The following is a 26,937-nucleotide window of genomic DNA, read 5'->3' as shown; positions in this document are numbered from 1 at the left end:
AAAGAGCGGCCACTCAGGGTGTAACGCGGGATGTTTCGTATTTGCTTGCTGCGCGATCGAATGTCGCCCCGCGAAAGCAGTGTGTTCTTGTTGCGCTCCAAATACTTACTTTCTGGTGCATTTCGGATCAACTCCTAACCTGTTTTGTTGTTGGTCTTGGTTTTTTTTCTATTGCAGTCCCCGAAGCCTTTCAAAGCCTTGTCTCTCTCTGTAGTTGAAGTGCAAGCAAAGTGAGCCAAGTTGCGGAAAAGAAAGCACCGGATCGCGGTGGGAAGATGTTTAATTTTATGAAAAAAGGTGTGGTTGGCGTGGGGGGCAGCGGTGGAGGAAGTAACAACAGTAACAACAACAACGGTTCCGGTGGCACCGGAAACACCGCCGTGTCGCCCTCCTCCGGGCCGGCCGGGTTCGTACACTCCGTTATCAGTAGCGTCGGTGGCGATGGCGGCGACGACAAGGATCGCCGGAAGAAGGAAAAAAAGGCCCGCAAGGACGGTAAACAGTTGCTGCTGGGTGGCGGCGGCGGCGGAACGACCGGTGGCCACTCCGGGAGCATGAGTGCGGAAGAGTTGTTGCGATTGGATGAGGTAAGCACACGGGGTGATAAGAAAGTGCTTCACTCGAGAGGGTCTCGAGGAGGAAAGGATTAACTCCATCATTGTGTGCCGCTGCCGCAGCGGTCAATACGTTCGCGCGTGTGACTCATTGGTGCCCTTGAAGGTCCCCTTTAGAACCGGCCTGCGGGAGACATTGCAAACTGAAAACGCAAATGCATTCCGGCTCCTGTTGTCTCCGAACTTGTATCTAAGCTAATACATGGGCTGAAAAGTCGCGGGCTTAACACATAGATTCAGTTAGTAGTAACCTTCAAATTATTTGTTTCGTTCAACAAATTGTTCGAATAATTGATAATAATAATTGATCAACATAAGATTTGAACACAGAGACGTCTGATTAGACTGTTTGGGACAAAATAACTGTAAATTATTGCAAAAAATATGCAAATACTCGATAACTTTTTGGCCGATTGGAGACAGCTAAATTTGACAGATGACGTGAGGCGAGCGCGCATTCCGATGGCGAAAATTCGATTCCCCGCCAAGACAGGCTCAAGTAGGCCGGTCCGCGGGCTAAATAGAAACCCAAAATGCAAATTAGCTCACAAACAAACGATACTAATTCTCCCTCTCTCTCTCTCCGTGGCCTGCTTAGGTTCGTCGGTCGCTAAAGATACGCGGTCGGCGGAAAGAGAAGGAAAAGCTTCCGAGTGGCATCACGGCCGACTACAGTGCGTCGTTCTTTGCCCAACTGGACGTCGACCACCGGGAGTTGGACCGCGGCACGGAGGAAGTGCTGGCCGTGGCCAATACGACGACCTATATCGACCGGAATGGCGAAATGGTGGAGCGGGTGTCGTTTAGCAGCACCACTACCACCCTGCAGCCTACTTCGCCGCACAGCGAGACTGGCTACTCGTCGGATCATCTGTCACAGCAACAGTATCCGGGCAGTAAAACTCAGCCACCGGTCCCTCCGCGGCCACCGAAGCGCGGCATACTGAAGGGCTCGCGAGTGAACCTGGCGACGGCCGATGGGCTCAGTTCGAGTGCAACCTCACCATCGAACCACCACCATGGGTTGCCAGGATCGGCGGCACTCCTGCAGTTACTGGCCTCACCGTCCCCGAGTGCCGACAGCCTGACGGACACTACGACGACGACGACAAACTCTTCCTTCGCAACGCCTCCCTTTTCCCTCAGCCCGGTCGGGGAGTCGCAGGGGTACGACGGTCGCATCGGACGCGTCTTCCCGTTCGACGAACGCATCGCGCCGGTCAACGGAGGCATCATCCTGTCGTTACCTCCCATCACCGTGCAGCCCCTGCCGGCAGCTCGCGTACTGACGATTCAGCGCCAGAAAAGCCCTCGGAACGATTTCGGTTTCAGCCTCCGGAAAGCGTTTGTCCTCGATCGACTACCACCGGTCAACGGTGAGCGGACGCCACCGCCTGCCCGTCGACTGCGGGCGATCATCTTTGCGGAACCCAGCTCATCCGGAACCGTGCAGACGGGCCTGCTGCCCGGCGATCGACTGCTGGAGGTGAACGGGCAACCGGTTGAGGAGCTGACCCGCGAAACGATCATCGAGATGATCCGGAGCAGCGGCGATTCGGTCACGGTGAAGGTGCAACCGATCGCGGAATTGATAGAACTTTCCCGCCGCTTCGTTACCGCGGAATTGGCCACCGCTACCACGACAGATTGTAGCACCCTAAAGCGTAGCGCAAGCCGGCGATTCCTTCACTCACGCCGACCACCGCTCGGCCCGACGGGGGCACCGTTCGGCGAGGGAGGTGGCTCGGTTGGGCGTGTGTGGTTACTTCATCGCGGTGGCTTTACGGCCGCCCGACGGCAACAGCTGTCCCCGTCGACGGTTCCGATGCCCTCGCACCATCATCAGCAGCAGGCGGGTAAAGTTTGGGTACGGCTCGAGGCACCGAACGGTGGTGAGGAGCTGCTGATCGACGAGGACGACCTGGAGGTGGCGAATGCGGCCGCATACGATCTGGTCGAGGATCTGTGCCATTTGCCGCACCTGAACGAATCGTCCGCCCTGCACGTGCTACGGCAACGGTACGCCAACAATCTGATCCACACCCGAGCCGGCCCCGTCCTGTTGATCCTCAATCCGATGGCCCCGTTAGCGCTCTACTCGGAGAAGGTGGCCTCGATGTTTCGTGGCTGCAAGGTGGAGGACGATATGCCGCCGCACATTTTTTCACAAGCCCAAACCGCGTACCGGGCCGCCCTGGAGACGCGCCGCGATCAGAGCATCATCTTTATGGGTCGATCGGGTGCGGGTAAAACCACCAACTTCAAGCACGCCCTGTACTATCTGACACTGGCCACGGGTGGCGCGGCAGGTCGCGCCCTCACGGTGGAGAAGGTTAGCGCCATCGGTGCGATCTTGGACGCGTTTGGCAACGAACGGACGGCACTGTGTTCGAATGCGACAAAGTTTGCGCAAATCTTTGCCCTCGATTTCGATCACGCCGGTCAGTTGGTGGCGGGTTCGATTCAGGTGCTGCCCATCGATCGCATGAGACCCGCCGGGGCCATTGGTGCGCCCCGGTGGAGCTTCCTGTCCGGCGTGGATGTGGGGGCCCTTCGGAAGGAACTGTTACTGGAACCGCTCGCCGGTGCAACGGCGGGCGCTAGCGTACAGCAGGAAACGATCGATTATCAACGTTTGTGTCAAGCGTTCCGTGTGCTGAACGTTGACCCGCTGGCGGTGCGCGGTGTGTGGCACGTGCTGGCGGCCATCTATCATCTTACGCAGTCCGGAGCCGTGGCGGTGGCCGGTAGGGTGCAGTTCGTTAATCCACGCGCTGCGCAGAAAGCCGCCTCGCTGCTCGGAATTCCGATGGACGAACTGTTGACGTACGTGTTTCCTGAGGTGGCCAACGGGGGTGGTGGTGGTGGGGGCGGTGGAACGGGTGCCCCGAAAGCAACCGCATTGTCGTCGACGGTGGCATCGGAAGCGCTGAGCGCGTTCAGCGAAGCCCTTTACACCGAACTGTTCTACACGATCGTGGGGCTTATTAATAAATCGATCATGGCCGCTACTCCGCATCAGACCATCGGCTCGGTGCTGCTGGTTGATGTGCCCGGTTTCCAGAACGTGGCCAGTGTCGGTGGTGAAGGCTGCGGTGGCGGAATCAGCACGCTCGCCGAGCTACGGTTTAACTATCTTCACGAGCGGCTCCAGCTTCTGTTTCACAACGCGATGTTGGTGCAACCGCGCCACCGATACGCCCAGGAGATGGTGACGGTCGAGGCGGATCCACTACCCGACGGTGGTGGCGTAACGTCGGGTGGGCCCGTTCCGATGGTCGCCCTGCTCGACAAGATACCGCAGAGCCACGAGCCGCGCAAAGGGTTGCTGTGGATGCTGGACGAGGAGCAACTGTTGAACCCGGTGCCGGCGTCAGCAAACGCTAACGGTAACGGTGGCGCGGTCGATGATTTCGACGATGATCCCGCAGGGGATCGCGATGCACGGTTTATGGAGCGTCTGTTCGCGGCGTACGGCGATCGGGAAGCGCGCGAAACGCTGCTACTGAGGGCCAGTGTCCCGAGTGGGGCGTGTGATGTGGTGCTGCAGCACCTGCTGGGCACCAATCCGGTGCTTTATTCCGTGTCCAGTTGGCTAAAGGAAGCGGCCGCCCAGGCGCACTACCTGCCGCAGCGTGCACTGAACTGTCTGCGCGATAGCACCAAGCCGGAAGTGAGCGGATTGTTTGTGGGCACGTTGGGTGGTGCGATGGAGTCATCGTACGCGTTCGGGGGATCATCACAGCAGCTGCACCAACAGTCACTGCGGCGCATCAGTAGCATCCGGCGGACGAACGCATACAGCGCGGGCAGTGGGTTCCCCAAGCGCAACGGCGTGGTGGTGCAGGTGAAGTACACGGTTGACTGTCTGATCGATACGTTGCGCCGCACGGGGACCCACTTTGTGTACTGCTACTTGCCGCAACACAACGGTGGCACGGTCCTGCCGGGGGTCGGTGAGCCACCGGCTGGGGGCGAAGTGACCCGGCGAACCGGCGAGGAGGACCTCATCAACATTCCACTGTTGCGAAGTCAGGTACGTAAGGCGCAGGTAGTGGCCCCCCTCCCGGATTGATGCGATCTGACCCGCGACCTTCTCGTGTTCCCTTCTAGCTGCGGGGCTCGCAGATGCTCGACTTTGCGCGGCTCTACCGTTTGGGCTTCCCGATCAGTGTGCCGCTCGGCGAGTTTGTGATCCGTTTCGGGCTGCTAGCGGATGGTGCTGGAGGCGTCGGGGGACCCGGAGCACTGGCGGTCGTTACGGAGCCCGCCACGGTGGACAGCATTCTCAGCAACTGTGAGGTCGATCCGTCCGTCTACCGCATCGGAACGAGCCAGGTGAGGCCAGGCGAAAAGTGAACGAAAAGTTTGATTGAATTTTAATTAAAAACAAAAGGGGGGTATTTGGCGAGAAAGTTTTCCGGGGGGCTTCCAATCGAAAGTGTAATGATCTGCGCAACGGGGGAGGGAGGATCGATCATCATCGGCTGGGGCTCCGTTTTCGAGCACTTAAATCTCGCGATCTCTCGCGATCTCTTTCTGCTGCTCGAAACGGTTGGAACTGCTCGATTGGAGTGGGTTTTTTGTTGTTGTTGTTGCTCGCGATCTGACGCTTTCACTCCCGCGACAAACACGCACACATACTCGCGGAACGGCCGCGGCGGACGAAAGCTTGAGAATGTGTGCGCCCGCGTCGTGTCCGTGAACGCACTTCGCGCTGGAACGCGCAGCAACGTCATCCGGACCGCGGCCGCGGACCCGATCGTAGTGTGGTGTGTGTGGCCCCGTGGCCGCTGGATCTGGAGGGTAGATAAAGAAAGATAGCAAATCCATGCACACACACACACACCGCCCGGACCCGGAGATTGGCCCCCGGCGCGTCCCGGTCGGAGTGAGAGGCACTATCGCGAAGGAACTTGGCCCGGATCGGGTTGCTTGCTTGCTTTCTTCTTCTTCTTCCGCCTTCCGCCCGTCGGAGGTGGCTCGGCTCGAGAACCAAAAGTCGGCAGACAGCAGCAAGTGGCCATCGCTCCGCCGCGTCGTGTACCGCTCGAATTTAAACCTATTCAGCGCTATCCGTTCGCCGCGTTCGCACACACGTCCGGTCCGGTCTGGTTGGCGGTTTTTGCCCCGTGTGTCTCAAGGAGCTTTAGCATAAGAATAAGTGATCCCGGCGGGCCCCCGCAGGGATGTGAAGGTGTGTGAAGAAGGCCGTCCAGTTGATCGAGTTCTCCGCCGACATCACTGCACAATCCTTTTGAGGCGGGCACCTGGGTGCTTTGGGATAGCTTTTTAAGGGATGTCGATTACCTCGATCGTGTGCAGTTAACGGAATCGGCCAAGCCGACACCGCAGTGCAGTGTGCCCAGCCAGGAAGTGCATCGCACAGTTGCCAAAGTCGTCGGTCAGATATCAGATGCCCCGGAGATGCGGAGTCCCAGCATGTGTGTTGTTGAGTGTTACCAAAGCCACCGTTGCCTTAACATTGCCTAGCAACGGCAAAGTGCAGGCCAAGAAAATAAGGAGCTGGTGGGATCCGTGCTGCTGTGGGCTGTGAAATAAAATTTCCTTTGCCACCGGAGAGTGTGAGTCTTCGTTTTGTGGCCGAGCAAAAAACCAAAACGGAAAGAGAAAAGCGTGAAAGCGTGATTTACAGTGCATTTTCCTTTCCTATCGGACACACACACACTCTCGTGGGGCGAAGTGAAGAAGGGAAAACTGTGTTGTGTTGTGTGATGCATGTGCTCTCGTATGGAAATCGAGTTGAATCGCTATTGCTTAGCCTCTTGTTTTTATGTTGCGCCAGCCGTTTTATTTTTTTATTGTTGTAGCTCGCCTCTCTCTCCATTGTTGGCCCTATTTTCCAAATGCGCTGTGCGTGTGTGTGTGGGTTTCCCTTCGCAAAAAGAAAATCGATCACCACCAGAGCGTCCGATCGCGGAGAATGTGGAGAGCGATACAGAATGATGGAGAAATATTAATGTTGTGTGTTTTATGATGGTTGAAGATGAGCCGGGCGATGATCAAGCAATAAAGCACGCGGCATAAAGGGGCTCGCGTTGCGCTTCTTAGGGCGGATGTGATGATGATGATGCCGATGATGATGGTTATAATAATGGTGGGTGTAGCATCAGGAACGAACGAAGCTCGATCATAAAACGTTCATTTGTTTCGTCCGCGCGGTGGCCATTAGTCGATGGACCGTAGAGAAGCTGGACGAAGGCGCGCGTCAGAGTGATGTGATGCACAGTTTCGATGGCGGAGACGATTAGAGTTGACCGAAGCAACCCGAACGAAGCAAACGGCGAATGAGTGCGCGCGGTTAACCTATCTTCATATTCCTACACACAGCAGAGTGTTTTTAGGTCGTGCAGTAATTAAGTGTTAATTAATTCTACGAACCATCTTCCCTTTGAACGGGTGCGAAAGTGAGCGAAACTTCCAAAACGCACTTCGTAAGTTCCCCTCCCCATCGCTCTGTGGCAGCAATGTACCGGAGATGAGCGTTCACGGCAGTAGGCAGCGCAATCTCACGGCCACCGGTGGAAACGTGAGACGCCCGCCATCGGCCACCGCCACCCTGAACGGGGATCAGCTGCTGTGCAAATGTCTCGAGAAGGGCCACGAAATACTGCGCAAGGTGGAAGAGCTCACCGTCGTTAGCCCGCTCCGGATCCGGGCCACGGTTTCGCGTCTTTCGACCGTGCACTACGCACCGCGCGGCGCCGCTGCACCCAAAAGTGCAACGTCCGGGAGCGTGATGACCCAAACGATGCACCACCACGACGGAGGGACGGTCAATCAGCAGAAGAAGCCAATTGCCACCACCCCGCCGGTGGCGGTCGAAAAGAAATCGAAGGTCGGTGGCGCGAGCGCACGAGGCGCGGCAGCGGCGGCGGCCGCAGTGATCAGTAGTAGCAGACTGGCAGCACTGGACAGTAGTAGACGTTCATCGGTCGCCGGTGGAAGGTTGAGCACGAGAGGCGCCCGGATCGGGACCGGCAGCAAACCGTGGACTAAATCGGTGGCACCACTGACCCCGGTAGTGGCTCCGCCACCCCTTAAGTCACCCGCTTTGGTGAAGCAAAATAAACCGCACACCACCCCGAAGGCCCACAGCGGCGGCTGCTCGTCCTCATCGTCCACCACGTCGACGTCATCGCTGAGTAGCTTCAGTTGCTCGTCAGCGACGACCACTGGCCCCGGCATCGGCCTCGATAGTGGCGATGAAGGTGCGGGCAAAGAGAAAACAACGACGCTGCTAATAACCAATCCCCCGATGGCCAATCAAACGCCGCCCCCGGAAGCGGCCGCGGCGGTGGGCCTGTCGAGCAAAGTCGACTCGTACCACGAGAGCGACTGGAGCGAAGATTCCGGCCGAATGTCGAACGAAAATTTGGACCTTCTCGGCAGCAACGGTGGCTCGGAGCAGGAAAAGTCGGAGTCGCCACCGTCGGTGGTAGCACCGGCACCGCCATCGGTGGGCAAGTTGGACGAAAGTTTGCTGGGAATATTCGAACATTCCACCGTCGATGGGTTTGCTGGCGGCCGGTGGAACCGTACGGTGACCCCGACCGTCGTTGGTGGTGGTGCGGCTCCGTCGTGGAAGAAAGGACCGAAGTCTCCGTCGTCGTCGCCACCGATCGCAGTGATTAAACAGCCAATTATTACGATCAACGATGACAGTGAGAAGGTAAAACGAAAAATCGGAAAACCACCACGGGCTGCGCGAGAAAGTTTTGACCCCCCCTCGAGGGAGGGACTACAAAGGGGAGGGAAGGGAAGGTTTATGTTGGTCACCGTCATTGGCCAGCCGTGCGTTGGCCGCGCTTTTGCAACTTTCAACTGCGCTTCGCATTGCAAAACACGCGGCGCAGGAAAATGGCCAAAAACACGCCACAAATTATGCGACTTTCCTTTGGCGATCGTCCGGAACACGTGCGTCCGTGATCGGTCGGCGAGGATCGCGGATCGCGGAATCGCATCTCGCCGTTTTCCATTGTTTCGTTTTGCTTCGTCCAAAAAGGTGAACGTTTAAACAGATCGAGGCAGAGCTATGGAAATTCCGAACCAATCGGCGGACTCCGGGTTCCGGAAACGAGCGGAGGTTGCAGAGTGTCTCCGTATTGGATTTTCTTTCGCGTCCTTGGCTTTTACTCGAAAAAAACATGTTTATAACACGGAAAAACATGAAGTCGATCAGTCGGAAGTCGATCGTTTCGTCGTCGGAACGTGGTTCGAAAAATTATCCGGTTCACCCTCACCACGGGCGCCCCGGTGAAGGTTTCTGGGCGGGTTTTTACTTTATCTTTTCAACCCGCGCGCCCTCCGATTAACGATGTGCACTAATTTTCTCTCTCTCTCTCTCGTTCTCTTACACGCTTCTCGTCGTGTGCCACGTGTGTCCACGCAACGCCACGCAACGCAACCTTTAATCTGCCGCGCCTCCCACCCGGTGGCCGCCCGCGCGAAGGTTTTCTTCCGTTCCGGTGTGCTGGGCGCGCTCGAGGCGAAACGCGACGAGCTGCTGTCGGATCGGGTGATCCAGTTGCAGGCCCACTGCCGCGGTTACCTGGCCCGAAGGCGTCTCGCCCGTCGCCGGCTGCAGGAGTTGGCGGTCCGGTGCATTCAGCGGAATGTGCGCGCCTTTCTGAAGGTGCGCGACTGGCCCTGGTGGCGGTTGCTGGTCCGCGTGATGCCGCTGCTGGCCGTCCACCGGACGGAGGAGCAACTCCTGGCGGCCACCGCCGAGCTGCAGCAGGTGCGCGCCAAGCTGGACCGGATCGAAGCCGAACGGAACGAGCTGAAGACGGCCAACCACAAGCTGGAGGCACGGGTAAGTACGACGTGCCGTTTTTGGGTGTCCGTTAACCAAATGCGATCGGTCCATTCGGAGCCGACCTTCCATGTTTTCGAATTAATCGACGATGATGGTCGATTGAGGGTCGGAAATTAAAAGATCAATCATCAAACCTTCAGTTTACCAATAATTCGTAGTGATCGACTCAGTGGCTGTGCTCCATTCGTAACGTTGATGCTAAAAGGTGCTACATTTTCTCCAGCCAACTGCCAACTTCTCATTGAAGTGAACCACAGAAGGTCGAGGGTCGTCGGGCCACGTGGGAGTGTCGAAGTCTAGGTGAGAGTAGGTTTGCCGATCACAACACCTTCGCGACTCCGGATGTGAATCTGTCGGGCGCAGCTTGATGCAACTTCGTCACCTCGCGAATGGTCTTCGCGAATGTAGGTGGACAATTTATTATCGCCCGCGCGACTTGTGTCGGTGTGCGTCGCGATCTCGCGATCGTGCATGGTTTTGATTTTTTTCATCGTGTGGTGATTGAGGCGATGAAAGGGCGCAAAAAAAAAACCCGCCGTCTGTTGTTTTGCCATTAACAACACGGTTAGCTTACGGTCTAGTATAGTGTACGCCGCTTGTGTCTGGTGCGCGGGTTTTCGGTGAAAACGGTGTTGTGTTGCGTTATGGAGCAGTGGTTTCGGTTCGTTGTGATTCGCCTCCTAAATCCATAACGGGGCCCGAGAAAAAACGCATTAGAAAATGTTGTGTCCGACAACGGTAGGGTTTTAGCCCTCCCCACCGGAGATCACCTAAAGCATGTAAGTGTAGAACGTCGTTTTTTTTTGTGTGGCAAACTGGAAAACATTTTACAAAACACGTCCTGTGTGTCTGCCCCATTTTTTTGCACCCCACACACGTTCGAGAGCGTGAAGTGCGTTGATCGCATAAATTCCACCCTCCGTTCGATCGCAGCTTGTGACAACCCCCGGTCATAACAAACATGCTTTCGCTTCCGCTTGAACCGTTTAACACCGCCCCGCGCGTTGATCGATCGGTTCGGAGATGGAGATCGGATGTCGATCCCCGCCACGCTTTCTGCGCCCCGAAACAGATTTATGACCGAAAGTTGACCGGGAGGAGGTGGCGGAGTTTTTGCCGGGTTCGAAAGCGGCATTGAAACACGCTGGGCACGCTGCTGTAAACAGTGGGAAACTGCGATTTACCAGCACCAAAGTTAGCTATTTTAATGCACCTCTGTCTCTGGGGTGTCTCTGTCCAAAATTGGTCAAACAAAACAATTTATAAATCAGTCAAACATTTTATTAAAAAACAAGCAATGTTTCTTTTGAAAGCTCATTTTATACAGAATCTGTAAAAAAATATCATTCAACCCTCCGGTTTAAGATTGATTCTTGTGATTATAGAGACTTTGAGCTGCAATAGCTTAACATTCGTCTCTGCCCTACGTCTTAAGGAATGCGAATTGCCGGACCTTTCGTGTTAATCCTTTCGTCAACTCCTGCACCGTTTTCTTGGTCGCAGAACGCCAGTTTATTTTGAATTCCATCTTACTGACAACTGTTTTACGAGTCTTTTTGAGGTTCCGCTTGACGACGGCCCAATATTTTTCGATTGGGCGGAGCTCTGGCGTTCTTTGGACGACCACCTGGACGTTGTTTGCGGCATACCACTTCATGGCGTTTTTCCCATAATTACAAGATGCTAAATCCGGCCAAAAAACAGTACGGAACTTTTGTGCTTTTTGAGGGAAGATGTTTATTTAGCTTGCGATGCTATGCTCCAGCTTTCTTGCGACATCTCGGACGGAGAGTTTGGGATTCCGCTAGAAACATCTGATCACTCGTTTCGTCGTATTTGCGGTCGCCTGGTTCCGACTTCAACCTGATCCAGTCTTTCTGACTGTCGTCAAACGTTCTCCGAATACTTTCAATACATTGGTGAGCGTTGATTTGGCCACATTCAACAATTTCGCTAACTTGGCGTGCGAGTAATTCGGATTTTCGCACTGACGGTGCAAAGCTTTGAGACGATGCTCCTCTTGTTTCGACGCCACTTCTACAAATGAAGGGCAAATGTCAAAATCGAATAATATGTAGCGATACTACACAAACACATCTTTAAATAAGAGGTGTACAGGATTTTTGATGCACTATGAAAAATAATGCGTCGATTTGAAGTTGACCAATTTTAAACAGAGACATCCTTTATTATGGGTTGTGTCAAAAATAGCAAACGGATGTTTAAAACAGATACACGCCATTGCAGATGACCGGTTGCTGCTACGCGGACCTGCGGATTGCATTGTCAAACATCTGGCGGATCAAAACTGAGATTAGCCAAACCCCGCGAAGGCGACGACGAAGACACGGAAGGCAAAGGATGCTAACAATGTTCGCTATGCACGAACATTTGTGTGGCCCAATCTGTTCCGGTTTCTTCTGCCCAACTCAGCTCATTAGCTGGGCCCGGCCCCGGGTTGCAGCTCGGCTGCCTGAGGACGTTGCCAGGTTTTCGTGTGCTCGGCCTCACATGCACGCCGCCGTGGCCGCCTCGGTTCTGGGAACGAGGTTGTTTAACTCTGGCCCGTTTCACGCCCCGTCCGCGCCTGCTCGTGTTCTATATTTCCCAGCAGAGAGTGAGTGACAAGTGGCGGCAGCGGCTGCCCCCCCTGGCGTGGGGAAACTCTTTCCGAAACATCTTTCGGCGCACGAGCAGACAGACGAGCGAGTGAAAGTCAGCTTACGACGGACGGGCACAGATTCTTTTCCTGCCCCGATCCAAACAGCTGACTCCCGGTTCGTCGCTAAACACGGCGCCCTGTAGAACGTGTCTTCGTCACCCGTCGTCCCGGTCTCCGTCGATTGGCTTCGATAATTACGCGAAGCCGTTCATCGTTCGCACCCGTGCACCGGCTTAACGCAGCCGCGGCCGTCTCAGACAGGACACCACGACAGCGGGGAGGTATCATTTAGGGGTTGATCTCTCTGTTGCGTTTTGTTTTTCGCCTCTCGGCGGTTTGGTTATTTGTGTACTGACCAGGCGCGTGACGGAGTGTGACAGATCGCACTGAGAGTGCGATGAACGCGCAAATGCGTTGTTTTGGTCGATCGTTTTTGGGGATTGTTTTAATTTAATTCATTAGAATGGCTAGTATCCTAAAAGCCTTATCAAATATACGAGGTCACTCGTAGCCGACTGTTGCCAAACGTCATGTTTGGCCAACTCCAACTGGCAGCAGTCAGACTTGACCAGACACGACACGGTGCAGGTCGAAAATCGACCCAGAGTCACGGAAGCCTCCACCGCGGTTGGGCGGCCGTCCCGTGGCCAGCTGGCTTCCGTCTGCCAATTGGCCGTTCATCATCGTGGCGCATCAAACCACACATCTCGGACTCGGTGGCCGACCCGCTTGGCCGTGTCTAAAAATACGTCTTCTACGGTCTTCTGCCAGCAGCAGCAACATCTTCTAACCACCGGAGCCGACGTCTCTCGGTGTCGCCGGCGGCCATCTCCCAACACCCGATGTTACATTTGTCGTGCTCCGTTCACTTGTGTCACCATGATTTGTCGCCCCCCGCGGCACCACCACGGCACCATGTTCCGCCGCAGAAGAACTCCATGGGGTCTGCTCTGGTTTGCCCCACAACAGTTTGTCACAACAGCAGCTGGTGGTGGGCGGCGGCGGATTTGGGGGAAAGGATTGGGTGTACCGACGCGACCTAGTGCGTCGGCCACGTCGGCAGGGGGGATCACGGTGAGCCTTCGCAGCAGCAGCAGGACAAAATCGGAGGACAAAATAACATTTCAAGTTGCTAAATTTACCGAAATGAGTGTCCTCCACCAAACTTCGATTCTTTCATGTTGCCAGATTAATGGAAATCCGCTAAAACTGTGTTGCAAAACGATCCGCTATTTATACTGCGTTTCCTTCCTTCCTTCGATCGATCGATCGCGGTCCCTGTTTGTTTGTACAAGTTTTAGAGCCTTAATAAAAGTTGCCCACTCGGTGCGGCACGCAACACCCAGCGGTGTTTAAATAGAACTGCGCCGTGCCGTTCCGTGCCGTGCCTTCCCCCCGACGGAACTGTGAACCAAAGCATGGGGTTCGGCTCGAAAATCCTGCCGACGGTGCGCACTCCGTCAGTCCGGTGCTGGTTGCGTTTGCGTGCGGATGCATCCGGTGCCCAGCACCCAGAAAACCCGACCCGATTCGCGAAAACCCTCGCTCGAAACGCGACAGGTGGTGGACGACGACGGAACGCCGGCGCGGGGTGTCGCGATCGCCGACCCGAGAGAAGGAGAGAGAGTGAAATATTGAAGCCGAAATTAATCCGACCGTGCGATTGCAATCGCCATCGATCACCTACCACCGGGGCCACTCGAGGCAACGGAGAGGCAAAGGGCAAGCTTGTGAAACACGGATCGGCCCCGTCTCGGTGGCCGGATGCTCGAAACGACGACGGTGGTCGGTGATGACGAAATTTTAAATTTAAAGTGATTTGCTCCAAATATTGGTTGCCCATTGCCAAAGCGAACGACCGAATTGTGTGCCGGGTTTTTTCCTGCATCTTCAAGTTCGGTTCACCGGTTCCACTTCCGCGCGGTAACCGCGAACCGGGAATGTGATTTCTAACGGCGCGGATTAAGTGTGTTCAATGCGCGAGCGTGAGTCGGGCGTGAAGCAGAAAATCGTCCCACCCTGGGGTTCGAGGATCGTTGACTCGATCGGGCTCGATTGCGTGACGGGTGGAAAAAACAATTAAGAGGCCAAAGTCCTCGCAAAGCCGAATTCGAACAGAAAAAAATGGACCGTGTGTTGCAACGGTTGCGCGGTGTTGTTGTTATTTTTTTTGTAGTGGCCACCGAGCGGCGCAAGTGAAGCGGAAAGAACAACGGCACACGGCGCATAAATTAAACTGCATCTTAGCGCGCAGCGATCCGGTTGTGTTTCGGTTTTCGGGTCCCGGGAGCGCCCCGGGAGCTAATCCTCTTCCTGCCGTAAAATGCGGCCAATTATATCGGCACCCGCCCAGTCCCTGGCGCAATCGCCATCATCGTCGCGCATAACGCAACCACCACCGACCCCAACATCAACAGCAATAACTTCGACGAGCGCCGCACCATCATCAACGGCCACCTCGCCGGCGCCACCAACCGTGGCCAAGTGCCAGCAGCAGCACCAGCAACCGGCGGATGGCGGGGAAGACACGTTGCAAAACAACGGTAGCACCGCCGCCAGCATTGGCACCAACGGTGGCGACCAACTCCCCCGGGAAGATGATGATAATGTAAAGAGGGCGGCCAAGAAACAAACACCGACGTCAACCGCACCCGTCGGCCTTCCTCCGAAACCGACCAAATCACCCTCCACGTCGTCGGTCGGGGGAAAGCTGTCGTGGAAAAATTTTCTCCCCAATGGCGTTGGCGGTGGCAAGGCAACCTCCGCTGCTGCTGGTGCTGCTGCTGTCACCAGCACCGCCGGAAGTAAGGTGTCGGCCGGCGGAACGAAGGAAGCGAAACCGACGCAAAAGGCGATCGACGAAAACAACAACGAAATGCACGCCGCCGAGCCGAAGAAATCGGCCATCACGTCCAACGGTGGTCAACCGATGGAAAAGGAAATCGGTGCCGGCGCAACGAAAGTGGTCAACGGCGGGGTGGCGGGTGAAAATGGAGAAATGGTGGCAAAGGAAAGCAAAAGCTTAGGCCAGCTTCTAAGCGGCCTGGGGCGCCGGAACAGCGTGGAGCGGAAGGTCAATGGAACACCGCCGGCCGCCGCAGCAGTTTCCGGTACGCTTCGTAAGGATTCGGTGCCTAAATTGAGTCGATCCGTCAGTGGGAACCGTCTGGCGACGGCGAAACTGGAGAATGGCGATAAGAGCGTTGCCACCTCGAACGGCACGGATAAGGCCAAGTCGTCTTACATCGACGGGGAATCTAAGCCGACGGTCAATGGCAGCAGTGCGAAAGGTGCCTCCACGATGACGGGAGCTCCGATCGGGGTTAGACTATCGCTGAAACCGTCCCGGTCCGTGACGCCCGATCGGGTCGATCCGAAGCTCGCGAAAGCACGGGCATCCGCGGCCGATCCTCAGCAGAACGATAAATCTCCGGCTGAGAGCAGGAAACCCTCGCTGACGCTGGAACCGTCAACGATCATGGTCCGAGAGAAAACTCCACTCCGAACATCATCCGTGTCCTCGAAGAATTCCGTGAAGGGTGACGAAAGTGACGCTTCCGCGGCATTGCCACCTCCGTCACCGACTGCTTCCACCACCAGCCGACCGGTCGTGAAGGTGCGCAAGGTGATCAAGAAAATTATCAAAAAGAAACCGAAAGCCCCAGAACCACCTGCGGCGGAAACGCCAAAGACCGACGATCCGGGGACGACGGCTTCCGAACTGATGGGGACGGTGGAGACAACGATTACGCACGAAACGGCGGACACCGCAATGGTGCGGGGAATAGTGGAAATTTCCAAACTTCCCGACCCAAAGAAGGAAACTACGAAAAAGGTGTCCAAAGGCGCCGAGGAGAAGAAGAACGAGACTGAGAAGGATGGTCCCGCCGCGAAAGAAGGCAGCTTAACCAACGGGGAAACGACGACGGCGGTGAGCGAACGAAAGCATTGGGCGATCAAGAGACGCGCGATGGCCGATCGGGCAATGTCCTGCGGACCGCTGGAGGGTGATCGTACCAACATCGTGGGGCTACCGGCCGATCTGTTGGAAAACTTTCTCCTCTCGCTGGCCACGCTTCCGCAAGAGATTGCCGTCGAGCTGCCGGAGATGGCGGTACCGCTGCCCAAGTACGGGGCCAACCGCTCGCTGGCCCGCTCCGCGTCGCAGTACCTGAGTAGCAAAATTCACGATTTTCTGCGCCGTACCGATCACGTTATGCAAGACTGGCGAAATCTCGGCCGCACGCTGCGCCGGCGGGACGATCTGGGGATCGGGTCGCTCGGTGACGTTACCGGGCTGGGGACGACGGCGGTGCGATCGCGCAGTGTCTCCAACATCATTACCCGCGGCCTGCAGCTGCTGAAGGAGCAGTCACCGCGCTCGCTGTCCGGCCGCGGGTCGAGTGTTTCGCGGTCGAGCTCCCGCTCGTCGTCGTTCTACTGTGAGCTTCCGGCGGCCAGGCGTGCGATACGTCAACGCCGGCGGCTGGGCGGGAGCGGGTCGTGTGACGATAACGATGACGACGATTGCAGTACCGTGGTGGACATAAGTGAAGAGGTAATGCAGAGCGCGCAAAGGGGACAAACGCGCGGTGGGACTGTCAAAAAAGATGACTCTGTAGGAGTATTTTTACTCTCCGGTGGGCTGGTCATGTCTTCAGAGGGACAGAGGGACGTAATAGGCCGAAGGCTCTCGATCGCGAGCAGTGGAAGGATGTTCTATTGCAGACCAAAAACGGTCGAATATTGTAAACAGTTACATAATATTATGACCATAAGAATTTGATTACGAAACAGATCAATTTGTGGTTCATCGACCGATCGCATTTGGTTAACGCCAACGCCAAAACATAACGCCAATCGGAACGTTCCCGAAATGTGCGAATCCGATTAACACGGCTCTGTTTTGTTCGACTCTCTTTTTTAGCTAAGCGACCTAACTTCCGAGCTGACGGAGGAACACTCCTCCTCGAACCTCATCACCGAGCGGCTCGCCTCGGAAACGTCCGAACGGTTGCGGCTGGAGAAGGAGGTGAAGGAGTACGAGTCGAAGTACCGCAACCTGCAGGAGTCCTCGGAGAAGATGGAGATGGAGCTGCTGTGCGCCAAATCGGAGCTAAACTATGACTTTGACGACTGCAGCACCGTCGGGGGCGACTACGACGGGCTGGAAGGCGGGCTCGAGCGTGACGGCGGATTGGCCGACGGGGAGGTAGCGAAGAGTTACCGACTGCGGTACGAGCGAGTCGCCCGGGAGCTCGAGTTTACGAAGAAGCGCCTGCAAACGCAACACGAACACGATCTGGAGCAGTTGGTGGGGTTGAAGAAGCAACTGGAGAAGAAGCTCGCAGATGCGTACGAGCAGGTCGAGGAGCAGCGCGGTGTCGTGGCGCAGTGGAAGCGGAAGGCGCAGAAGATGACCAACGAGATGAACGATCTGCGGTTGCTGTACGAGGAGCAGAGTAGCCGCAACAATCTGCTGGAGAAGCGACAGCGAAAGTTCGACGCCGAGTGCCAAACGCTGCAGGACTCGGCTCGGCAGGAGCGTCAGGCGAAGGAGCGGTTGGCGCGCGAGAAGGACGTGCTGATGGCGGAAAAGTGTAAGCTCGACCAGCACCTGTCGGACGTGAAGCTGGAGCTGGAGCTGAAGGAGGAAAAGAACACGGCCCTGCAGAACGAGCTCGACGAGATGATGTTCGGTGGTGGCACCGAGGAAGAGATTGCGCAGCTGAAGCGCCAGAAGCTCGAGCTCGATCGGCGCTGCAAGGAGCAGGACGAGGAGCTGGACGAGATGGCCGGCCAGATACAGCTGCTCGAGCAGGCCAAGTTGCGGCTCGAGATGTCGCTGGAAACGTCCCGCAAAGAGTCCCGCAAGGAAGCGCAGCAGCGTGACGACGAGATGGAGGAGGTTCGTGGTGCTTCGTACAAGAAGGTGAAGTCGCTCGAGTGCCAACTCGAGCAGGAACACGAAGAGCGAACGCTGCTGTTGCGCGAAAAGCACGAACTCGAGCGGCGCCTCAGCAGCCTGGAGGATCAGGACCGGGCGGAGCGGGCGGCCGAGGAAGCGATGATGCAGAAGATGAAGCGCGACAATCGCAAGTACCGGGCGCTACTGCGTGACGCCCAGAGTCAGCTCGAGCGAGCCAAGGGAGATTCGGCCGGGAAGGCACTGGTGCGGCAGCTGCGCAACCAGCTCGAGGACGCGGAGTCTGCCCGTGCCGTGGCCGTCAAGTCACGCCAGACACTGGAAGTGGAGCTGCAGGACGCGCAGATGCTGATCGAGGAAACGGGTCGAGCCCGGAACGAGGCGGAAGACAAGGCGTCGGTGGCGTTGCGCGATCGAGCCGAGCTACAGGGCCAACTGGACGAGAACGAGGAGGAGCTGGCGGAACTGATGAAGAAGTACAGTGCCACGGTGAAGCAGCTGTCCAGCGAGCAGACGCTGATCGCCGAGTACGAAGTGCGGCTGTCGGAGCTCGAGGGCGAGAAGCGCTCGCTGAAGGAACAGCTGGTGGAGCTGGCGGCCCGGCTCGAGAACGTGGAAACGATCGGGGACTCGTCGAGCACCATGCAGTTCAAGCGGTTGGAGCTGCGCACCAAAGAGCTCGAATCGAGGCTCGAGTTTGAGCAGGCGACCCGGGCCCGGATCGAGATTCAGCTTAACCGCCACAAGGACTCGCTCGAGAAGCTGCAGGGCGATCTGATGCAGGCGCGCAGCCGCGAAGTGCAGGCCCAGGATTCGGTGAAGAAATCGGCGAAAACGATACGCGAGCTACGCGAGGAACTGTCGGCGCTCGGGAATCGCGACCAGGAGGGCCTCACCAAGCGCAAGGAGCTGGAGAAGCGTATCGAAACGGCCGAATCCGAAACGACGTCGGCGCGGGCCGACCTCCGTCTGGCGCTCCAGCGGATAGCCGATCTGCAGCAGGCGATGGAAGAGGAGGGCGATTCGTACCACTCGGACAGGTAAGTAGGACAGGCAGCGATCGCGATCGTCCACGAACGCCGTCCGATTGACATCATTTTGTTTAATTGTAGCGATGCAAGCGACAGTTCGTCGTCGATGGATTCGTTCCACGAGTCGACCGTAACTCGCAAATCGACGAGCACGGGCAGTGGCGGAGGCGGAGGCGTAGGTGATCCTTTCGGTGCAACGAACGGCAGTCTCGGCGGTAGCCGCGGAAGCGGAAGCATCGCCGGTAGTGTCGGTGGTGCGCGAGATGCTCGCAAGGAAAGCAATACTCCTAGGTATGTTAGTGCACCCTTCGTGGTGCGGGTTTTTATTCGAACAGAGAAACATTTCCCCCGACGAGAATCCCGGGTTCGGGTTGAAGAGTCCAACGGTGGGTTCGCCATACGTTAACGATCATCATTTTGTAAAATCATCAGTCGCTGTGTCGAAGTCGATTCCCATTTACGTTCCATTCGTGTTTAATCGTTTTCGCCATCATTCCCATTGCGTACGAAATCACAAACCCAGGATACGGCCGTGTCTGATCGGAAGTGTGCGGCGCAAGAAACGCTTACACCCCACCATCACGGAGGAGGACGAGGGTTTCGAAACGGATGACCACGGGACGGGAAAATCCTCTCCCCAAGAGAGCGAACCCAGCTCAACAACGGCTTCAGTGGCTGGTTCGGAAGGAAGCGATGATCGGCCAACGGATCACCACCAGCCTGTGGTCGGTGAAAGCGATCAAAAGCCAACCAACCGATCGCTTCCTAGTGCGGGCGACATTACCTCCGAAGCTAGACTGTCAACTGACCAACAGCAGCAGCAGCAAAATTGTGACGGAACGGGCGCCGAGTCGAGAGAATTTCCGTTCGATATCAACACTTTGAAATCGATCAAGGAGAAAATCCACTCGCTAAATCAGATCATTCGCGACGAATCGCACGATTCCGGTGCGGAGATCGATCTGGTGGATCTGAAGAACCTCAAGAATCAGATACACGAGTTCAAGAAGGCGATCGAATGCAGCCGATCACGGTCAATGGACAAGATCGCCGCCGGTGGTGGGGCGCCACTAGCTGCCGCTGTGATAACGACATCAGCCTCGACCGGGTCGGCCCCAGCAGCCGGTGGGGCCGACACAGCCAAATCCAGCTAAGCTTTTGAAGGGGCAGAGGAGCTCCTTGCGATGCATTTTGCGACCACCCGGCACAGTAGTGGCCACTGCCTCAAGGCGATCATGCCAAACGTTTTCTAAACTATGTAAGCAACAAGTCTCGAGAGAGAGCGAGGAAGTGTTTGGAATGTTGTGTTTGCGCCGCTTCGCTTTAACCGAATGGCTGCGGCGCACTAGAGTTAGATCACACGGCCACACGGCCAAGGACCATTCAGAACCATAGTCCTTCGCGTGGATTCCGCTTCCCGACCCTGACCGCTGCTGCAACTATCATTGCGACGTGTGATGCTGCTTTCCCGTTTCACACTGCTCCATTTGCGTTCATTGTTGTCCTAATGTTTTCACCTGATCACGGTTTGCATTCGCATTAACTCTTTCGCCATCGAGTGTGTGTCGTTTGTTCCGTCCCCTGTTCGACAAGCAATGAAATGTTGTGCCCTCTTTTTTTCTTTCTCTCCCCGATGTGTGGTCCCTAAAACTATCAGCGGTCCGATAAGTTCTCCTCCTGCGCCCATTGTAAACCTTTATCCGGAATTCGCTCGGTTCCTACCGTCGTCAGTCGCTCCCTCGCCCGCTCCCTCGTACACCAGCCTATTGACCGAGTACCGCCGGGCGTTGAGCAGCGATCGCCGATTACAGAGTAAACCACAGCCACCGCCGACGCCGGTTCTCGGTGGCGGAAATCGCGTGATGGCACCGAAGGAACGTTCGTGCCCAAGTGCTGGTGGCAGTAAACAACGCCAGAGATCGTTCTATTACTGGTGGCAACATCCCTAGAGGTAGCCAAACGCACGTGTTGACCCGGCTTACACGCCGGGGTGGTGTAACTAATCCGGTTTGATTGTGGCGTGTTCAGCGCTAACGCTAATGTGCTTCCGGATGCCCCCCTGGAGGAGCGATGTGGCTCCTCGTAGTTCAGAAAAAGCCTTGCCGTTCCAGTGACCCCCTTTAGATACGATAGATTTCCTCTCTGCTAATTCTGTGTTCGGTCGTGTCCGTGGTGCAAGTTTGTTTGATCCGTTATGTTTTCTCGTTCCCAACAGAATCACCCTAACGATGGTTGCTGGTTCCGAGAGCCACACAGCAGCGACGGCGGCGGCGGCTGCACCCGGAGCAAGGTTAACCAACGGTGGAAGCGATGCCGCGGCACTAGAAGATTCCTCTTTCGCTTGAAGCCCACCGGAGACCGGACGTTCCAGTGTCCCCGTGCGTGGCACCTCGTACCAATAATATCGTCCCTTTTCTAAAGTCCCTTTTTGCCATATGATGATCATGAATGAAACCTCCGCACACACACCGCACGCGTGCTCCCATTCCGTCGTCGGTGGTCGGTCGGTTTTCATTGAATTTTTAATCGAACAAAACCAAACCTATTACTCCATTCGAACACAACCACCAACGCCACCATTTAATGTAGTCGAACAAATAAGCGGCGAATTCGCGGTTTTTAATACAAACGGAAACCGCGCCTGCATATTTATATATACCAATACCCTCCCCTATATGCTTACAAAGATATATATGATAAATCGATACACTGTCCGTATTTATTTCTGCTTCAGTCGGCACCCGACGGACACATCTTGGATCGGATCGCGCGCTGACGAACCCCCGATCCAATTAAGCGCATAATCGACCCCACTCACTACCGAATTCCGTGCTTTTGCTTTCCGTTTGGCGACCGTTTCCTTATCCATTTTTCTTACCAATTTCTTCCATCAAAAGCATATCGTAGGTAATATTTGTATGCTTTCGTTTTTGATTCGTTTTGTACTTTACTTTTTAACGTGTATTTATGTCTACGTCGTGTTTTCTCTTGCGTAAGGAAACGAGCCCCCGGCGGCCAGGCCCCGGGGCTCCGAGTGGCTCCGAACGAATAATTAGATTATGAGAGTAGAAGAATGATCGCAATCGCAACGTAAGGAAGATGAAATAGAATCAAAAAGTGTTTTTTTTCGTAATAAATAAATGCCTCCATGTCGTGGAACGGAAGGCACACAGACAGAAGGACGGCAAGGCCATTTCCTCTCTACCAGCCGGTGGGGAGGGGAAGTGCAGAATTGTTGTGTCACACGGCGTTACTTAAAGTTAGGTTATAAACTGTATCTTTTTTTCTGCGCTATCTTTCCGACAATTCTTCCCACAAAGTCTCCCATCACATTGTTATTAGTTGCCGCCGAAATGGTCGAACCGGCCTTCCGGATTTACCGTGACCTTTTTCGCGGTTGCGAGAAATCGTTCCAAAAAGTAAAAGTTAAGGCAAAAGGCGAGAATTGATAAACGTCGTGACTCTTAGACACATAAAGCAACACAAGTGAAATATTTTTCTTCAAAGCCCCAAAAAAGGGGAATTGGGATGAAAAAACACAAAACACCATCAACTACGGGAACAGAGAGAGCACACCCCGAATAGCGATACTATCCCCTAACTATCCTCTCCTTTAGCCGATCATCGTAGTCAAAGCAAGGCAATTTTTATCATTATTTTTTACTGCGATTATTATTTATCGAATTGTTATAATAAAATTACTCGAAAAATACCGCTCTTTACTGTCTCGCCTGCAACCCATGATGACATGCAAAGGAGGTTCTGCATTCCAACGGACAGTAAGCACGTGTCGGGAGATATCAAACACAATAGGAGTGTGGCCGCTTGATAAGATTATGCTCACCACACACCGCAGGATAATGACCTCACAGAGATAAGAATCCTCCCCACAACATGTTCTGCGATGTGCGTGTCTTTTGGGAGCGATAGTGGCCGGTTTGCTTTACCTTTCAATTAGTCCATCGAGTGGTCAGTGATGAATTGGCGCTGTAGGACACAAACGTAAGTATTAAAGGGTGGTCCGTAAACACTGGACCGTCAGACGCTGGAGTTCCTGGAGATCAATTACACAGTCCCGTTGGAGAAGCGAAGAAAGCGTAAACAGGCTCACAGCATGAGCAAGAACATTGCAACGAACGCCCGATCGCGGCCAGTGTTTATCGACGAAGATCACGTGAAGCGGCTACTCGACTGGAACCAGGCGCGGCACGCGGTTGAAGCGGCTTTCGTCGCCGTGTCCAACCAGGCTCGGGATGCGGCCACTCGATCGGACGATCATCCTGTTAGCTCTCAACCGGCGCGCACTTTCGTTCAAGCGGACGGCGGTAAGTCACACGAGACACGCGATTGATCAATTGAGTTATGCGCCAATAATTTTCTGTTCGTAGGAGTACTACTCTGTATGCCTGCCTACGTTGGCCGCCATTCGCTAGTGGCCGGATCTGGAGATCGTTACTCGACGCTTGCCTGTAAGCTGATCACGAGCTTCCGCGGAAACGCTGCCGTCGGTCTACCGTCGATCAATGGGGAGGTTTTTCTGTTCAACAACACCACCGGCAAGCTTGACGCGATCGTCGAGGCAAACTATTTGACCGGCATACGTACGGCCGCAGCGTCGCTGGTTGCAACCGATCATCTTTTCCTCCGACCAAGGCGCGATCGCTCGATCCAGCTCGGAATTGTCGGGTGCGGATTTCAGGGGACAATGCACGCCGTTGGTTTCGTACGCACACAACCACTGGCCAGCATACGTTCCGTTCGGTTGTGGAACCGTACGCCCGCTCGGGCCCACCAGCTGAAGGCCATTCTGGAGGAGGAAGCGAAGAACGGAACGGAAAGCTCCGGCTTCTCGGTGATCGTATGCGATACGGTGGAAGATTGCTGCCGGGACTGTGATGTGCTCGTGACAGCAACCGGCTCCGGGGAGCCGCTGGTCTACCGAAGGTTCCTGAAACCGACGGTTCACATCAATGGTGAGTAAATAACGGCACAAGTTGGATGGTTGAGATTTGTTTTTCTTTGTTCCTTTTCCGGTGCCAACATAGCGATCGGTGCCGGTGAGTATCATCATGCGGAGCTGGCACAGGATGTGTACGATCAGTGCCGGGTTTACATTGACCACTGGGACGGGGCCCGGAAGGAGTTGGCCAGCCTACGATCGACCATTGTCGGTGAAGTTGGTGAAGTGATCTTGCGTGGACAGGCAGACACCAGTCTGCTACCGAAGGGCAGCGGAATCAGTGTGTTTCAGTCGCTTGGAATGGCCACCGAAGACGTTACCGTTGGAAGATTGGTGTACGAAAAGTATCTGCAGGAAACTGGCACACAATGAAAGGGGCAGGATATTTTTCTCGGTTTTATTTCACACTAAATGCACCAAGTCACGGTATAAAATATGTATAATATATGTAGCAAAATAGAGAAGGTATACAGTAGTTGTACTTTTTGTTCATGTTTCACATGCGTCGGAAGTGGACTATCGGCACTCTCGTTACGGTTACGCACCATTAGAAGTTGAAGATTCGTGGAGATAGAGCTAGAGGCGGACAAATTTGGAATGTTGAGGAAAAGGTTGCTAAAACTATGGTTATAAGCAAACAATGCTGGCCGCTGGACCGCTGGAATAAAATGGTTCGTTGAAAACCGGTTCTAAACTTATACGCTAACGATCGTTCGCTAAGCACGACGTGTTGTGGCCACTAAAATTTGACGTTCCGTTTCGTTTTGATCTGGGATGGTTCAAAATGTCCATTAAATACTGTTCTTTTGTAAGGCACGGGGTTTCGTTCCTGATGGCGCTGGGTTCTCACATGTCCTTCGTGCACTGCGCACTGCAGTACGGCTGATTGGCCTTTACACAAAACCGCCCACCGATGAGCGACTTTTGGCAGTGCTTTCCGCTGCACCGGAAGCACTCCTTGTGCCAGTGGATCTTGTCCCACCCGACGCCCTGCTCCGCCGGCCCAATACACCGATGGCACGTGCTGCACGTTTGCGCGTAATGTCTATCGTAGCACGGAAGGCAAAGAGGCTGCGACGAACGTTCCTCCATCACGTACTGCTGACCCGCCAGTGGCCCGTCACAGTGATAGCAGCAGAAATGTCGCACGTGGAACGTGGCCCCTTCGGCCGCCGTGTACTCCTTCGTGAAGATCAACTCATCGCAGGCGGCGCAACGTGGAATCTTCAGGATGACCGCTAAATCGCGCCCACAGTAGATGGCCCCGGCATGGTAGAAGTACACCAGATCGGCCAGCAGTTCCCCGCACCGTTCACACTTGAAGCACTGCGGATGCCATATCGAACGCTCGCTGCTCGCTCGGTCCACCTTGACGGCTACCTCGCCCGGTGCGAAAGGCTGACTGCAGCCGGTGCAGCGTTGCGTAGCAACCGCGTTCTGTACGAGCTTCGCAGCTGGTGCATCCGTCAGTTTCATCGCTTCCATCGGACCAAGCAGCGGCGCGGCTGACGGATCATCACGAGCCGGACTAACGGGAATGGAAGCAAACCCGGAATCGTTGCTACCGGAAGGCACGATTGGGCCGGCATCGGAACGGAGTCCACTGGAGGGCTGGGGTACACTTGACTCTGGCAGCGGTGGAGGTGTTTCCTCCACGAAGTGATCCATCTCCGCCCGGAACTTTGGATTCGACTGATACTCCCGGTGGAACTTGACGATCGGTTCCGGAAAGTTTTGCCTGCCAGATAATACGACGGCCGGATCGAAGCGAAGCGCTTGGTGTACCATTTCCGAGCTGGCGATACCCATCAGGTTGAGTTTGTACTTCATTTTGTCGGAAAGTGCGGGACTTTCCATGAAATCTGGACGCCTGTTCTCCGGCTGGCCCGCCGATGGTGCTGGTTTCGGTTCTTGCTGCTGGACGACTGTGCCGTACTGCACCGCACCTGCACTTTCACCACCGACTCTCATCACTGTACCCTGTCCCACGCAGTGGGTCTTAATTTTCTCCACGTAATCGCTCAGCTGACCCGCTTCGTACGGCGTCAGGTTATGGCACAGGTTGGTGTCCAGATCGTGCGCGGGAACCTGGTACTCGAGCTGCTGTTTACGCTTCTCCGCGGCCTCGCTACCGACGATAGGAATGTTTTGCTCCCCGAGAGTGCGCATATAGTCCGTGGCCAACTCGGGCGTCACGTTCGGTGGCACCCAGGTCAGCTGGACCGGCTTATCGGTCAGCTCCGAGATGCGAATGTCTAGCAAACGAAGAGAAGATGACCCCCATTGAAAGAAGGTAACTTTGATTGCAACGATCGATACTTACACGCTGGCTTCGAGCGAATGGCACCAAGGATCTCGAACTGCGCCCAGCCGCTCGCATCGTCGTCGATGCAATCGTGCTGTTCCTTGCGGCATTTGCAGTTCCGGCAGATCTTCCGCCAGAAGTGTAGATCAAGCCCCGGACACGCGCTTCCGCACGCAATGCACGGAGCGCCGTTGCCACTTTCGTGACTCAGCTTGGCTTTTATCTGCTCCCGGCGGCTCTCCAGTTTCACCAGCCACTCGGGGGCGGCTGGCGATTCTATTCCCGACTCGGCCATCGGGCAGAGTTTTCCGTGCGTACTGAAACAGAACAAAAGGCCGACAAAGGATGAGTCACTCAAACCGGAGGAGCAAAGTGGAATTTCTCCTCAAAAGCAAAAGCAGCAGGCCACTGATGCTTTGAGTGATATTTCTCTTTCCATTACTTTTTCTATTGAACACTGCCGCCGCCGCCGTCCATCTAATTCTTCAGTTTAAGGATTAAAACAGCACCACTTCCATCGCAAATATGGAGAACTTTGATATGATTTTGATTTTGATTTATGCGAATCGTCCTTGGCGTAACGCTACGTTACGTTTACAG

At 55.3% G+C, this 26,937-nt stretch overlaps 3 protein-coding genes across 3 annotated transcripts; 2 read left to right on the top strand and 1 right to left on the bottom strand.

The window, feature by feature from the left end:
• Positions 1-275: 275 nt before the first annotated feature.
• Positions 276-20,226, top strand: LOC128277389 (unconventional myosin-XVIIIa). The gene is made up of 7 exons (XM_053015841.1): positions 276-587; positions 1,213-4,650; positions 4,728-4,952; positions 9,088-9,450; positions 17,043-19,081; positions 19,154-19,363; positions 19,596-20,226. Exons 1-7 carry the CDS (start codon positions 276-278, stop codon positions 20,224-20,226), a joined length of 7,218 nt encoding a protein of 2,405 aa, XP_052871801.1.
• Positions 20,227-23,186: 2,960 nt separating this feature from the next.
• Positions 23,187-24,404, top strand: LOC128268422 (ketimine reductase mu-crystallin). Its single transcript, XM_053005509.1, has 3 exons — positions 23,187-23,397; positions 23,461-24,045; positions 24,118-24,404. The coding sequence occupies exons 1-3, from the start codon at positions 23,187-23,189 to the stop codon at positions 24,402-24,404; spliced, it is 1,083 nt and encodes a 360-aa protein (XP_052861469.1).
• A 474-nt stretch (positions 24,405-24,878) lies between these two features.
• Positions 24,879-26,632, bottom strand: LOC128268420 (testin). The gene is made up of 2 exons (XM_053005507.1): positions 26,356-26,632; positions 24,879-26,287 (listed from the first exon to the last, which is right to left on the bottom strand). Exons 1-2 carry the CDS (start codon positions 26,630-26,632, stop codon positions 24,879-24,881), a joined length of 1,686 nt encoding a protein of 561 aa, XP_052861467.1.
• Positions 26,633-26,937: the final 305 nt, after the last annotated feature.

The sequence above is a fragment of the Anopheles cruzii genome, chromosome 2 (genome assembly GCF_943734635.1).
Source record: "Anopheles cruzii chromosome 2, idAnoCruzAS_RS32_06, whole genome shotgun sequence".
NCBI classification, from domain to species: domain Eukaryota; kingdom Metazoa; phylum Arthropoda; class Insecta; order Diptera; family Culicidae; genus Anopheles; species Anopheles cruzii.
This window is presented reverse-complemented; position numbering and strand designations above follow the sequence as displayed.